The 15,910-nt window shown below is 38.8% G+C and overlaps 2 protein-coding genes across 2 annotated transcripts; both read left to right on the top strand.

Annotated features, from left to right (window-relative positions):
• The first annotated feature begins 386 nt into the window (after window positions 1-386).
• Window positions 387-2,843, top strand: LOC116510608 (protocadherin gamma-A6-like). Its single transcript, XM_032220222.1, has one exon. The coding sequence runs from the start codon at window positions 387-389 to the stop codon at window positions 2,841-2,843; it is 2,457 nt and encodes an 818-aa protein (XP_032076113.1).
• Window positions 2,844-6,770: 3,927 nt separating this feature from the next.
• Window positions 6,771-9,423, top strand: LOC116510751 (protocadherin gamma-B5-like). The gene has a single exon (XM_032220399.1). The coding sequence runs from the start codon at window positions 6,919-6,921 to the stop codon at window positions 9,421-9,423; it is 2,505 nt and encodes an 834-aa protein (XP_032076290.1). The 5' UTR covers window positions 6,771-6,918.
• The last annotated feature ends 6,487 nt before the right edge of the window (window positions 9,424-15,910 follow it).

The raw sequence follows: 15,910 nt of genomic DNA, 5'->3' as shown, positions 1-15,910 counted from the left end.
TAGAGTAAAGAATACATATATGGATGTTAGCTTCTAATATTAGGTAGACTTCTGCTTTTGTGTGCCACCAAACAGTAACCAGGTTCTATTTTATTACTGTTGTTCTACTTTTTCATCTTTGGAGGATGGAAAGCATAATTTTCATTGAGACAATCAGCCTGATTTGTGACTACAGGTAAAGTATTAACATAAGCAAAGAAACATTACAAAAAGTACCTGTAATTTTTGGATTGTGACTCTGGGTGTCGCTGTTTACCAGTCGGGCAGAGAACTGCTCAGAAAGCTGAACCTTCATATCTGTGCTACTCAAATACCTAGACTACAGAACAGCAGGATCATAAGGAAGAGACATACAAGCACAGGCAATTCTTGCTTGCTGGAAGTAAATGGAGAAAAGAAGCTACAGAGAAGGAATTCTACTACAATGCCTTATAATGGTGAATTCTTGGAAGATTATTTCTGGTCAGCTCCATTATTCTATTCCAGAGGAAGTACGCAAAGGTACTTTTGTGGGAAATGTTGTGAAGGATCTGGGAATAGATGGGAAGCAGCCTTTTAACCATGGACTACGCATTATTTCTAATTCAGGTACAGTTCAGTACTTTGAACTTAATTCCAACAGTGGCCATTTACAAACCTGTGAGAGAATAGATAGAGAAGAGATCTGTGGAACAGAAAAGAAATGCATCTTAAAATTTCAAATCCTTGCTGAAAGCAAGTTAAAGCTTTATGTCACTGAAATAGAAATTGTGGATATAAATGATAATGCTCCTTCCTTTCTTTCAATAAGATGGGAACTGAAAATCAGTGAAACATCTATTCCTGGTTCTCAGTTCTTTCTGCCAGAGGCTCAAGATCCAGATCTGGGGGGAAATTCTATACAACACTATGAACTCACAGCCAGTAACCATTTTTCTTTGGAAGTGCAAAACAGCCAAAATGATGTCAAATCTACTAAACTAGTATTGGAAAAATCCCTGGATAGGGAAAAGCAGTCAGTGTATGATTTGATCCTTACAGCTTTTGATGGGGGTGAACCTACCAGGTCTGGTACACTGCAAATTAACATCTTTGTTCTAGATGCAAATGATAATGTACCAGTTTTTAGCCAACCAATCTATGAAGTAAATGTCAAGGAGAACATGCCTAAAGAATCCATAGTGGCTACAGTGACGGCTATTGATATGGATGAAGGAATCAATGGAGAAATAAAATATTCTTTGCAGAAAATATCAAAAAAAGGCTCCCAAAAATTTATGATAAATTCAACTTCGGGGGAAATTATCCTTGTGGGGAGCCTTGATTTTGAAACATCGTCAACATATGAATTTGAAGTACAAGCCATGGATGGGGGTGGGCTGAGTGATAGGTCAAAGGTTCTGATTTTGGTTACAGACCTAAATGATAATGCACCTGAATTAGCCATCACCTTTGTGATCAACTTGGTGCCTGAGAACTCTCCAGCTGGAACTGTCATTGCCATTTTAAATGCCCGAGACAGAGATTCAGGAGACAACGGAGAGGTTAAATGCTCAATTCCAAGCAACCTCCCTTTTCAGCTCAAGAAAACAATGGAGAGTTTCTACAGTTTAGAGACAGACAAAACCCTTGACAGGGAACAATTGTCAACTTACTCTATCACTGTTACAGCAGTGGATGACGGGGCACCACCACTCTCTACATCTGTGGTTATTTCACTCCAGGTGTTAGACACAAATGACAACCCTCCACAGTTTCTGGAATCAAAATATACCTCCTACCTTCTAGAAAATAATCCAAAAGGTGCCTCAGCCCTTTCACTTAAAGCAAATGATCCAGACTGGGAAGAAAATGCCAGAATAACTTACTCCATCATTGATAGCCGAATGCGGGACTCACCCCTCTCCTCCTACCTCTCCATTAATTCTGAGACAGGGACCGTCTATGCCCTAAGTTCCTTGGACTATGAGGAGATTCAAGAGGTTCAGTTCCAGGTCAAGGCTCAGGATGGCGGATCCCCATCGCTCAGCTCTAATGTCTCAGTGACTCTCTTCATCTTGGACCAGAATGACAATATGCCAGAGATCCTGTACCCATCTCCTCCGGCTGATGGCTCCACTGGAATTGAGCTGGCCCCTCGCTCTTCTGAGCCGGGTTACTTGGTCACTAAAGTGGTGGCAGTGGATGCAGATTCTGGACAGAATTCCTGGCTCTCCTATCAGCTGATCAAAGCAACAGAACCAGGGCTCTTCACTGTGGGACTCCACACTGGCGAAATCAGGACTGCTCGGCTTTTTCTGGAGAAAGATGCCCTGAAGCAAATCCTAGTGGTTTTAGTGAAGGACAACGGCCAACCACCTCTCTCTGCCTCAGTCACTCTCACGGTTGTTCTGGCTGACAGCATCCCTGAAATACTCTCAGATCTGAGCAACATCTCAACTCCTGTAGATCCTCAGTCCGACCTCACATTTTATCTAGTGATTGGTGTGGCGTTTGTCTCCTGCTTGTTTTTTACCTTCCTCCTTGTCTTATTGGCCGTCCGGTTGTACAGGTGGAAGAATTTGAAATTGTTAGAGTCAGAAAGTGTACATTTCAGTGGTGTCCCAGTGTCACAATTTGTTGGGGTGGATGGAGTCCGAGCCTTTCTTCAGTCTTACTGCCACACTATTTCACTCACCAGAGATTCTAGAAAAAGCCACTGCAATTTTCATGAGGAAAACTGTTCAAATACTCTGACTAATCAACCTCTAACCTGTGGGGTGAGTGACCCTATCCTAGCCTGTGAGGATTTAAATTTGAAGAATGATGAGCAAATCTTAGCCAAGGTGAGTTTAATATTTCAGAGTAATGGTCTGTTTTGTTGATCCTATAAGCCCTTATTTATCTCAACAGTGATTTCCCATCAGTCTGTTCTGTTTATTGAATGTTAATACTAGATGTTTTCACATTTTGTTTTTATTCTACTGGGATCCTTCAGCTTTGTCCTGGAGTGTTAGGATAATGTTCATACTGTTGAAATGAACACTGTTCCAAAATGAATGCAGAATATTATGTCTGCCATATTTGCCACTGTTTCATTATTCTTGTGATATGATAAGGCTGGCTAATTTCCTCATGTATTGATTTTCTATTCATAATGCTCATTCTTCCTATGGTTTCCCACTACTGTCACCTTATGAGTTCAGGTTGATGGCGACTGATCCAAAGTCTTCCAGTGAGTTTGGCTGAATGTATAATAGGATATCTTCTAGAATTCTCAATGATGATCTGAGGAATTGTTGAGGAATTATGGCACCACAGAATTATTTATATATCACATAACATTGGATGTTAATCTGTAAATAAATACTCTGGTTGTAGTGCAAATGTGATTCTTAGTCACTGAGGCCTTAATCTGAGAAGAAGGAATGAAAAAGAATTTCCGTGTAGATTCCATTGTAGCTAAATGTGAGCTTTTTGCTAGCATTTCTGCAGATTTTCTTTACACAAAAATTGGTTAGTTTCTTTTTTCTAATAAAAGCACCTCTAAAAGGAACTTTACTTGGGATTCTGCTCATTTTACATAGATTAAAAATCCATTTTTGAGAGTTGTCTTGGATTTATGGTTCCTGCTTGAGTATGTGACAATCGTTGTTAAGATTTCATTTGTGCGCCAATTGTACCCATTCCAGAATAGGGAGGCCTTGCTCATGGCCCTTTCCTGGTTGGACTAATTAACATGCTGCACATGTGCTGCCTTTGAAGATTCCCCAGGAAGTTACAATTGGCACAGAATGTGGTAGCATGTATAGTGTTGGGCTTCCTGCTATTTACTCATATTACACTGCTGATTGATGTGCTGCACTGGCTCCCAGTTTCTTTCTGGGTGCAATTCAAGGTGCTGACTTTTAAAGCCTTACATGGCATGAGGCTAGGTTATTTGTGGGGCCATCTCCATTTGAGATTATCTGCCTGCTGCATTGGAACTGATAAAGTGAGTATGTTCCATGTCCCTTTTCTTAAATGCTACCATTTAGTGAGACCTAAGAAGTGTGCTTTTTCCATATAAACCTCTGGAGCTGAAGCTGGATTAAATGATGATAATGCACCCCATTTTTAATAAGATAATTGAAAACCAGTATCCAGACTTCTTTAAATATTTTCATAACCCACAAAATAATTAAATTAATTGCCCAATGATATATTTCAAATGTACTATTTTGTCTGGAAGTTAAGCAAAATTCCTAGGTGTCATAAATATTGATCTGTTTTGGGAAAATTCTTTGAATAATAAAGGGGACTCCATTTATAATAATAGCTATTAATGAGAGCTATCTGTCCATATGGTGTTGTATTATTCTAAATAATTCTTTTATATTTAAGTAACAGTTTACTGGTTTTTAATCGTTTATATAAAATAAGTGTCACTGAGGATATCCTAAAGGAATCCATAGTCTGAACAATAAAATTCAGTAATCTTGATGAAGTAATCAATCATGACATAAATTATGGTTTCAAAAATTAACTATGCAAACATTTATCTTCAGTTCTAAAAAGGGGCCCAAAGGAATTAAAACAAATGACCAGAAACATCCATTCATGAAGCATATGCTTTGTCAAGAACAAGAATATGACTGAAACCATCAAGCCCAGTGATAATTATCTCTTCTTGCTAATACAAATGATACTGTAAAGAAGAGCCGAGGTGGCGCAGTGGTTAGGGTACAGTACTGCAGGCCACTTCAGCTGACTGTTACCTGCAGTTCAGCGGTTCTAATCTCACCTGCTCAAGGTTGACTCAGCCTTCCATCCTTCCAAGGTGTGTGAAATGAGGACCCAGACTGTGGGGGCGATATGCTGACTCTGTAAACCGCTTAGAGAGGACTGAAAGCCCTATGAAGCGGTATATAAGTCTAACTGCTATTGCTATTGGTAAAGAACAGCTACAGCTAATTCACCATAAAATAAAATTTTCAGAAGGAAGTTCAAAAGCCTGGGGATTCAAGAGACATTATCATCCAGTCTTCCAATCTGTTCTTCAGGTCAATGATGGGTTATGCAAATGGTATCAATAGGAGAGATTTGGTTTCTGGAAACAAGGTCTGAATTCTTGAAAATGGTCTGAATGGTCTGACTGCTGGCACAAAATCGGTTATACCTCACAAGGATCGACAAAAATGTGTTTGAACAAAGCAAGTTCATTAGAAGTCCTTAAATACTTTGGAAGTTGAAATGAAAATCTCATTTTCTATATACTAATGCCCAGAATTTTGGAAACAAACTGAATCTGAGCCCTTAAAATAGGAAGGCAAGTTTCATTTAATTCATAAAATAGAAACCTAGTAGCTGGAATATAGCAATTGAAGGATGCAGATTATTTAAAAGGGGGGAAAAAAGCAACAGAAAGCAGGGAGGAATTGCATTATTTGTTAATAATATTCCTTCATGCTCAAAAATCAAAATGAATGAACTGGTCAATATTATCAGAAACTATTCAAAGAGTCATGAAGTCATACAAATGGGAAATCATTCCAATTGTTGGGAGGCCCAGCCAAGTATAGACCTTCCAGGAAAGTTCTGATTTGTTTTGCTGACAAATTTCACCTTCAGAGAGAGGAGGAAGAGTCAAGGTTCTAACTCATAGAAATGGCTTAACTGAGGAAGTGGGCAAAGCACAATATTGAGGGAATGGCAATGTATTTCTTATGTTCTTGATTTTAAGGGAAGCTAAAAACTAACCATAGTCAGAGCAAGGATAAATGGGATTGCATGGGATAGGAAGGAAAAGGACAGGGACAAGCCAAGACAGGATAAGTTCTTAAAAGAGAAAACAGAATTGAAAACAATTCCACTGGGAAGAAAAATGCAGGACAGGAGACCATTCCAGAACAGCAAACCAGTGTAGCTACAGAAAGAGCTTACTGAAGATCTGAACACACACAAAAAAGAAATGAAAGGGATTACAATGGAAGAGTTCTGACAGGTAAACTTAGAGTGTACAGCTGGTATAAGGAAAGCAAATGCTTAGAATGAATTAAAGTTAGAGAAAGCTAGGTAATGGCACTGTTGAAACAAACCTATTAGATGTGGATGCATCAGGACTGATTTTCTGCCTCCTTATTCAAAGAAATACCTGAAGATTCTGCTTTAGATTTGTATCACTATATGTAAAATATAAGGCTTGTGGGGGCAGGGTAATGAGGTATGTTAATTGCCATTTAAAAGTGCTTTCCCAGTCAAAATAATATCTGCTACTGTGACCTCTACGATAAGCACAATGAACTTCACAATATCTTTTAAGATTAACAAGGAATTTAAAGTAACATCCATATTGATTTAAGGAAGTTGCATATGTATTTCTGGAAGTTGTTATTGAAAAAAGCTGACAATATAACATCTTTAAAAGTCTGAAAACAATCTAACAAATAGGAATATTGCTATAATATTACACATGAATAAAATATTGCAGATGAAATAATTGAAAATATTTATACTAATCATAGACTTTTTTCCTCCATTAAACATATATTGCACCAAGAAAACTCTAACAAAAACATTTTTATTTACTGCATAACTAGAAAGAACTAATCAGAAATTTAAAAGACATTACATTATTACATGTAGGAGATCCCTTGATATTTCTTTCTAAAAGCCTAGATCTAGACATTTCTTGCAGTTCTGCATCTGAGACTCAGAGTGCCGCTGTTGGCCAACATAGTTCCCAGAAAGGAGCTGGAAATCTAATGGGGCTTCCTGCCTTCTGACTATCCAGTCACCGAGTGCAGAGCAGTCAAAGAGAGGATTGGGGGACATTCACCGACCATGGCAGAGAAAAGAAAACCACTGCAGTGTAGATAAAACTCAGGAGAATCGTAGGAACCTCTTGATGCTTTCTTTCTAATGGGAATTTAAACTCCTCAGCTTACTGGATTGCACAAAGCACTTTTCACCGCAGGTGAGATGGACGGCAGGAGCAAAGCTAAGATCAGATCTGTAAAAAGGCAAGTACATCTCCTCTTCTTATTGTCTTTTGTCTGCCAGACTTTCTCAGAGCATCTTCGCTATTCAATTCCAGAGGAAATGGGAAAGGGTTCCATTGTGGGGAATCTTGCCAAGGATCTGAAACTGAGTATTGCAGAAGTGGGAAATCGCAACCTGCATATACTTTCTTTAGGCAAAAAGCAATACTTCTCCATTAATGCTGAAAATGGGAATCTGTATGTAAAAGACAGGATTGACAGAGAGGAAATCTGTGGGGAAACTGCGCTCTGCCCCATCAGTTTTGAAGTGGTGAGTACAAACCGCATGGACATGTTTTACATAACAGTAGAGATCCAGGATATTAATGACAATGCACCACATTTCTTAAATGGTGATATCAAGCTAGAGATAAGTGAATCCACTTTACCAGGAGCTACATTTCTCCTTCGACAAGCAGAAGATCCTGATATTGGAACAAATTCTCTTCAGAATTATCATCTAAGTATTAATAAATATTTCATTTTAGCAATTAGCAAGCAAGACTCTTTAAACAAGTATGCAGAATTAGTACTGGAAAAACAATTGGATCGTGAAAGTGAAAGTACTGTTAGTTTAACCCTTACTGCTCTTGACGGAGGAAACCCTGCAAAAACTGGAACAGCCAAAATACAAATTACAGTCATAGATGCTAATGACAACCCACCTGTCTTCAATCAAAAAGTGTACAAAATCAGCCTCAAAGAGAATGTGTCAAAGGGATCTACTGTAATAGAAGTCAAAGCTACAGACAAAGATGATGGTTCCAATGGCCAGATCAACTATTTCTTTAGCAACATTGATGATAATGTGCATCAAAAATTTGAGTTAGATCCACATTATGGAATTATAACAATAAGGGAAGAGCTGGATTTTGAGGAAACAGAGAAATACACAATGGTGGTAGAAGCAAGAGATGGAGGTGGCTTAGTGGCTCATTGTAACATTGAAGTAAATCTGGTAGATGTGAATGACAATGCTCCAGAAGTGATTCTCGCTTCCTCATCCAGAGAAATTCCTGAAAACTCTCCATTAGGAACATTAGTTGCCCGTATCAATATAAAGGATGAAGATTCGGGGGATAATGGGGAGGTCAACTGCCATTTACAGAATGCTTCCCCATTCAGAATAGTATCAGCAGCTAATAACTACTATAAGCTACTAACAGATGGTCCCTTAGATAGAGAAAGCACCCCAGCGTACAATCTTACAATCACAGCCACAGACAAAGGTACGCCCCCTCTTTCTACACAGAAAACTATCTCACTGGAGATTTCGGATATCAATGATAATGCCCCTACCTTTGAAAAATCCTTATACACTGTTTATGTGGCAGAGAACAATCCTGCTAGCGCCTCCATCTTCAGCATCAAAGCTGTGGACCCCGATCTTGGTGGCAACGCTAGGATCACCTACTCCATCCTCACTAGCAAAATAGAGGCACTACCTCTCCCATCTTACCTCTCCATTAACTCAGAAAGTGGCACCCTCTATTCTCAAAGGTCTTTTGACTATGAGCAACTCAGGGAGTTTGAGGTACAGGTGAAGGCTGAAGATGGAGGCTCCCCGCCTCTCAGCAGCAATGCCACATTGAGATTGTTCATCCAGGACCAAAATGACCAAAACCCTCAAATTCTGTATCCCTCTCCAGGAGCAGAGGGCTCAGCCTCCTTTGAAATGGTGCCTCGCTCGGCAGAGATGGGGTACCTGGTTACAAAGGTGGTGGCTGTGGACTCTGACTCTGGGCACAATGCCTGGCTGTCTTATCATCTACTGCAAGCTACTGAGCCAGGACTCTTCACAATTGGGGCCCACACGGGTGAAATCAGGACACTGCGGACGTTTCTGGAAAGGGATGCTCTGAAACAGAAGCTAGTGGTCTTAGTGAAGGATAATGGGCAACCCCCACTCTCTGCTACAGTCAGTCTCAATCTGATCTTTGCTGAAAACTTCCAAGAGGCACTGCCAGAAATAAATAACCAAACCATGGATTCAGAGCAACAGTCTGAGCTCCAGTTCTATCTAGTGCTGGCCTTAACTTTGATCTCCTTTCTGTTCCTCTTGACTGTAACTCTAGTTATTATGATGAAACTCCGACAGTCGGGGAATCTGACATTTCTTCCATGCTTTGCTCCCATTCCCCATTCAAGCAATGCCATTATATTCCCACCCAATTATGAGGAAGGGACTATTCCTTATTCCTATCAGCTCTGTTTATCATCCGAGTCCAAGATACATGAAATTACTTTTCCAGCACCCAAAGTTCAACCTGCAGAATATATTTCATGCAACCAAAATTCTGATGTTCTTCTGCCTACTAATGCCCTAAATTCTGAGATGGAGAAAATTGATTTGGTGAGTTTTCTTTTGAAGAGTAACAACTTAACATATCTTGTTAATGAAATTGAAAATGTTAAAAGATTCTATAAATGCTACCAGATTCTTTGATTTCTCTGTAAAAATAAGGTTATCTACTTTATTCTATACAAGTACTCCTTCACAACTGAGCCCAACAATTTCTTTTGCCAAGCGACAAAGTGTTTTGTGAATTTTGTGACCTTTCTTGGCACACAGTTGGTAAGTGAATCACTGCAGTTGTCACCTTACTAGTGTTGTCAAGTGAATCTGACTTCCCCATTGACTTTGTTTATCAGAAATTTGCAAAAGATTATCACAGTGCCTTGTGGGATTACAGTTGTCTTACGAGTCAGTTGCCAAGTGTCTGTACCAATTACCCAATCCTTTAAGTTCTGTATAGAAAGAAAATTATTTTCTGTTTTGTTCATGCAGCTATCTGTCACTTTATTACTAATTCATTTTTAAAGAAAGATAGGTATTTCATAAGTAGTTATTGAAAAACCTTAGAATTGATGGTTTGGTTTTGGTTGGTTTTATTAGTTTTGTATGCCGCCCACTCCCGAAGGACTCCGGGCGGCTTACAATAAAAAGGGAAACAGGATAAATAAGACAATACAACAATTTAATATACAACAACATTCACAATTAAAGTGGGGCTGGATACTTCAACAGCCCCAATCCTGCCGGAGCAGCCAGGACTTGGTAGCTTTACGGAAGGCTGGGAGTGAAGTAAGGGTCTGGATCTCCATGGGGAGCTTGTTCCAGATGGCCGGCGCTGCAACAGAGAAGGGTCTCCCCCAGGAGGTCACCAGCTGGCATTGGCTGGCAGATGGAATCAGGAGAAGGCCTAATCCGTCCAATCGAATCGGTCTTTGGGAGGTAATTGGCAAGAGGCAGGGTTTTTGTAGTTTTTTTCTATTGAAAGTAAACAAGTACATTTGATCATATCTAACTTTTGAATGAAATGTCAACAATAAGTAATAATGAAAGATAACTTTTTAATGCTTCTAATATAGCAAATCTTCTGATAATAGAGAGAGCGTTTGAAGCATTCAGAATGATTCACCTTATTTACTACATATGTAATATCTCAGTAATGAATACCAATATTGACTGTTGGGTATTGTTATGAAGTTAATAGTATGAAAAGACATCGTGTTTTCCATTGTGACTATAATTTGTTTAAAATCACTTCTGCTCTCTATATATTTATGTTAACAGATTACCATATTTTTGGGAGTATAAGCGGGTGGAAATGACTGTGCATAATATATACAGCGAATGTTGTCAAAGCCCGGCCAACCCACTGGGCCTCACCCTTCGGCTGTTTTCGGCCTCTATGTGTCATGTTTTAAGCCTTTGCACACTCCATTTTAGACCCATTCCAGGTCACAGGGATCCCTGTCACCTGGAACTGGCTGAAAACATGACATGTGGAGGTCAAAATGGGGCATACGGAAGCCGAAAACATGACGCGCAGAGGCCAAAAATGGATGCACAGGAGCCGAAAATTCAATGCATGGAGGTGGTGATCATCAGCGATGTGGTATGGCAATCCTAGCAACCTGGAACGGATCTAAAATAGAGTGCGCAAAGGCAGAAAATGCTACGTTCGGACGCCAAAAATGTGACGCATGGAGATCCAAAACATAACATGCAGAGGCGATAATGGGCTGTGGCGATCCCCACAACTTGGAACAGCTGATTAGTGGTATTCTGGGAGCCCGATCCAACCACCAATCAGCTGCTCATGCTGAATCAGGTTGTGATAACATGCTGAAGCTAACCAGGCTATTTGCTGTTTGCTGCAAGGACGCTAGCTAGATGAATACCAATGGATGCTAGCAGGCAGAGGCAGAATTTTTTTTCTTGTTTTCCTACACAAAAACTAATGTGTGTCTTATACTCCAGAGCATCTTATACTCTGAATAGTACGGTAATTATATTTGAGTTACAGAGTAATCTAATCAACCAAGCACAGAAGAAATTTTGTTACAAATTAGGAGGCATAAAAACAATTCAAAAATGCTATATCAAGTGTACATGCTATCAGAGTTCCAAGTAATAACCCATAGGAAATCAAAACTCCAAGGCAGAGTTTCTCAAAGTATAGATTTATTAGGCATACTATTATTAGCACAGCTGGTGAAAACCCAAATCTGAAATCCCCCAGGTTTTCCCCACCGATTCAAAGTCCAAAGTTCTCCCCTACATTACACACATCCATCTTATGCCCCAAACAGGTCTCTCTCTCCACCCTGGATGCCTCCCTACCACACCTCTCCAGGTGCTGGTGAGAGTGTCCTTGGTTCCCAGAAGAAATAATGTTATTTTGGCTTCATATCCCCCTCAGCTATCTCTACTACCCCCCACCCGCTTCCGTTCCCACAGCTCCAGCAAGCCTTGCTGTGGCAACCCTGAAAATGCTCAAAGATGGCTCCAGGGAGGCATGCTGATTTTCAAGTGATATATGATAATGAAAAACAACTTGGGCTTTTTGTTAGCTGTTCTCCTTTTTTCCTAACATATTCCACACTTTCTGATAAATCTGTCAAAGCAGTTTACAATTCGGAACTCTTTTTTATAGTGCTAATAAGAGAGTAATGATGTCACATAGGTTCACAAGTCTAAGTCAGTAAATGACACTTCCTCATTATTCACTACATTTAAGCAGCAGATTATAAGAAAAGAAGAACCTGTGTCACTTCATCACTCTCTTATTAGCACATGTATGAAAATGGGAGAATCCATCCCAACCTTAGGTACTCACAAAGAGGGACAAAATATGAGTTGCATTTATAACATCTGCAACTATATAGTGATTTTTGCCTATTGCAGTTGTAGACTTCCACATTTAAAATATAGAAGATACTTTTGAGATACACGGGGGAAAAAATATCAGTGAAAAGATCTTTGTGACAAAACCTAATTACAGCTGCTTGATATAAATAGAATTCAGTTAAACAATAAAGCCTTGTATGAATTTCAAAGGCTGGAAATGTAAATTGATACAGAAGAAAGGACAGAAAAGTATAGTTTAGAAGCTTTTACATACCAAATACAGCACTACTGTAAAAACAATTTAGATTAATTTGTATGAAATGATCGACAATGACTTGGGCAAACATGCAGATCTCAAAAAACACATCTTGGTAACTTTAAAATAAAGTCCTCATCAACATAAGCAGAGTTCTTGGACATTTTGCATGTAATAAAAACTCTGCAGGCATTATTCAGTCTAATTCAATCTTTATTACAGTTAATGGACCAGCACACAAAAATTAAACATTAAAATAAAATAAAACAGAACAGAACAAGCCATAGTAATATATTACAATTGATGGAGAAATCAATGGGTGACCAAAGTCTGCCTAATTTTATAGACATTGCAGCAAAACTTAGCTAAATTCAGAGAAACTGAATCATACTGCTCCAACAATAAAATTTTATATAAAAATAATCAGAATTTCCTGGAATATTTAATCAGGTAAGGGTCCGTTGATCGCTGTAGAGAGGACAAAACAACAGGATATTGGCCGCACATTCAATGGCCCCTTTTCCACAGAGACACAGATCATATGGAACTTTTTTCTATCGGCCCTCCAGAATTGCTCTGAGCAGAGCATTTACAGCATGCTATAGTTAATGCCCTCCAAAATTTAGAGACAGTTATATACCGTAATATAAATATTTAGCTGGTTTGGGAAGTGGGCCCTGTCTGTTCAAGAAAACATTCTTGGGTAAACATTCTTCCTGTCCTATTGAACTTCCTCATCTTTAATATTCTGTTTAAATGCACTAAATGCATATTTATAACCCATCATTAGGAATTCCTTCTTGTAGAGGTGAGATGCTGGAGTTTTAATAAAATGGTTCTCATCCATATTGATAAGGAAAGGGCTCATTCCTGTCGAGAAGAACAGTAGTTTCAGCCAATGTGTTATAGTGCAGATCCATACACTAGTTTCGATCTTGAACAGCCCTGACTCCTTTAGAACTGCATTAATAAAACCCTTAGAAATTTAGACTGGACCTTTTCAAGAGGGGCAAAGGAGGAACAGAGAATCTGGAATCTGCACAGATTAGAATGCCTACAGAGGCATTCCATGATATCAAAATCACATTGGGATATTGGGACAAGGGTCAGGTGTCTCGGAGAACCCTGAACACCCTCCAAGAAAGACATCTAGACTTCTAACTTGATTCTGGTGAAAAGTTGGAGATGTCGTTGCAGTTTCTTCAGGAATCTACTAATTACAGCTTTCGCCAACTAAGAAATTGAACCTTCACAATCTGCCAGGAATGTGGTTAAAAATGGATACAATTCATTACGTTTATCATTTATGGCTGGTTTTTTTTTAAAAAAAACCTAGGGACACATTACCTACCCGCCAAAAATGTGCCAAATGGTCAGACTGAGAAGGTTGGATTGTTGTGCATCTCATCTTTTCCTAAACTGTTTCACCACTTCTCTGCACAGAGTCCATGTTTGGAGAAAAGAAGCAATCATATTATTTCTCATTTAATCTTCTTTTGAGTCTAGTCACTCACAATGATTTGTTGAATAATTCATCCATGTTTGCTACGATACATGCCACACTTAGAGACCATACACAATGCCTTTGTTTTGGAACTATCCAGGTGTGATGCTCAGTGGGGTTGCAGGAAGTTATTATAAGACCTCTCAGAATAGTGTCTGCAGTGCACTTTTCCTTAATCTCTCAGAGAGAGAGACACAGATGTCGCATTTTCCATCCATTACTTCTTGTCCTGCCCTCTAGTGCTTTGGAGAATAAGAATATATATATTATATATATGAGAATATATATTTGTATAGTGGTGACCAGAAGTAGGTGCAGTATTCCAAGTATGGTCTTACCATTGCAGTGTAAAGTGGTACTAATGCTTCACTTGATCTTGATACTATTCCTTCCTTGATGCAGCCTAGGACTGGCAGCATACTATTGTAACCCGGGTGACGAAATATTCCTGTCACTGCTTGCAGTAGCCATTTGAAATAAAGGGGTCTTCCTAGCAAAAACTAAACACCAATAGACAAATTGGATTGCAGGACTTCAGCTGCCAAAGCCAGAAAACACTACTTTTAACATGGAGCAGGCAAAGATTGCACTGCAGCTGGTTGAGAGTAAGAAGAGGATGAAATCTTCCATTCTTTCCTTCCAGACATTATTGATGGGCCACAAATAATAATATGATTAGTTCCAAGAAGGACTCTATCCTTTTAAAGCAGTGTTTCCCAACCTCAGCAACTTTTAGATGTATGGATTTCAACTCCCAGCATGCTGACCCGGGAATTATGACATCTACAAATCTTACAGCTACAGAGGTCGAGAAACACTGCTTTAGATGACCACTCAACAATAACCTTTGGCAAGATCTAAATCACTCCTGTTCCTTATCATATTCCATTTTAAGTAAATAAGGTTTAATTTAATGACAAGAAGTGAATATTACTTCATTTCTTCTACATCTTTATAAAATGAGAACAAAAAAATCTAAAGATTAGGTTTAAAAAGTAATTTAAAATTATCTAACCAACTTTCCTAAGACTTGTTCGAAGCATTGGCAACACAACTAAAAATGGTAGAATGCCAAATGGTGAAAACAGGGTTCAAAGCTGAAGAAAATCTTTATATTTCATTATCCTATATTTAAAGGATATAATTTCCATTTTTCCCCATTGAATGTGTGCATAGCAGCTTGTTTGGAGGAATTCTGTCCTACATCACAGTGCTAAGCCTTTAGAGAGTTCAAATGAACACCTTTAAAAAGTTTATTAAAAATCCTTCACAAGGAAATATATATTTATTAATAGAATTGTAGTATCATGCATATATATTTCTAAATTCAAAGTTTTAATTTCACTGAACCAGTCATGAAATATATTAGAACACCATCAAGATCTTTCAGCTACAAATTTCTGTGTACTATACAATTACTAATTGAGCCAAATACCCTAACATATAATGTGTGAACTCACCACAGGCAATATAACAAGGACAGCACTTCTAGACACTGGCATTGGTGTTCTTCCTCAGGTTACTTTAGATGCAAAATAATATTCAATAGATTACATTGTAATTTCACAACGATCTTTCTTCATGAAAAAGTCAGTATAATCAGGCACCACCAATATTGTGATTCAGTTATATGAATTTAATCCAATGAAATGCTCAAGAGCACTCAGAAACTTGCATACATTTTGCTTTTGTGGCACATTGATTATCAGGAGAGAAGGGTCACTGGAGATAGGAATGCTGTAGAAATGAAGTGTGGCTATCTAGGTACGGAGATGAAATATTGCTTGTTCTATTGATAAAAGTACACAAAAAACTGTTTGAACACACATTATTTACTATAAGCGCTACAGATTCAGCTGTCCATCACAATCAAAATAATCAAAATGGGGAAAATCTGGATCTATTTAAGATGCTTCTTGCAGTTCTGCATCTGAGACTCAGAGTGCCGCTGTTGGCCAACATAGTCCCCAGAAAGGAGCTGGAAATCTAATGGGGCTTCCTGCCTTCTGACTATCCAGTCACCGAGTGCAGAGCAG

Source organism: Thamnophis elegans, chromosome 6, assembly GCF_009769535.1.
Source record: "Thamnophis elegans isolate rThaEle1 chromosome 6, rThaEle1.pri, whole genome shotgun sequence".
Lineage (NCBI taxonomy): Eukaryota > Metazoa > Chordata > Lepidosauria > Squamata > Colubridae > Thamnophis > Thamnophis elegans.
This window is presented reverse-complemented; position numbering and strand designations above follow the sequence as displayed.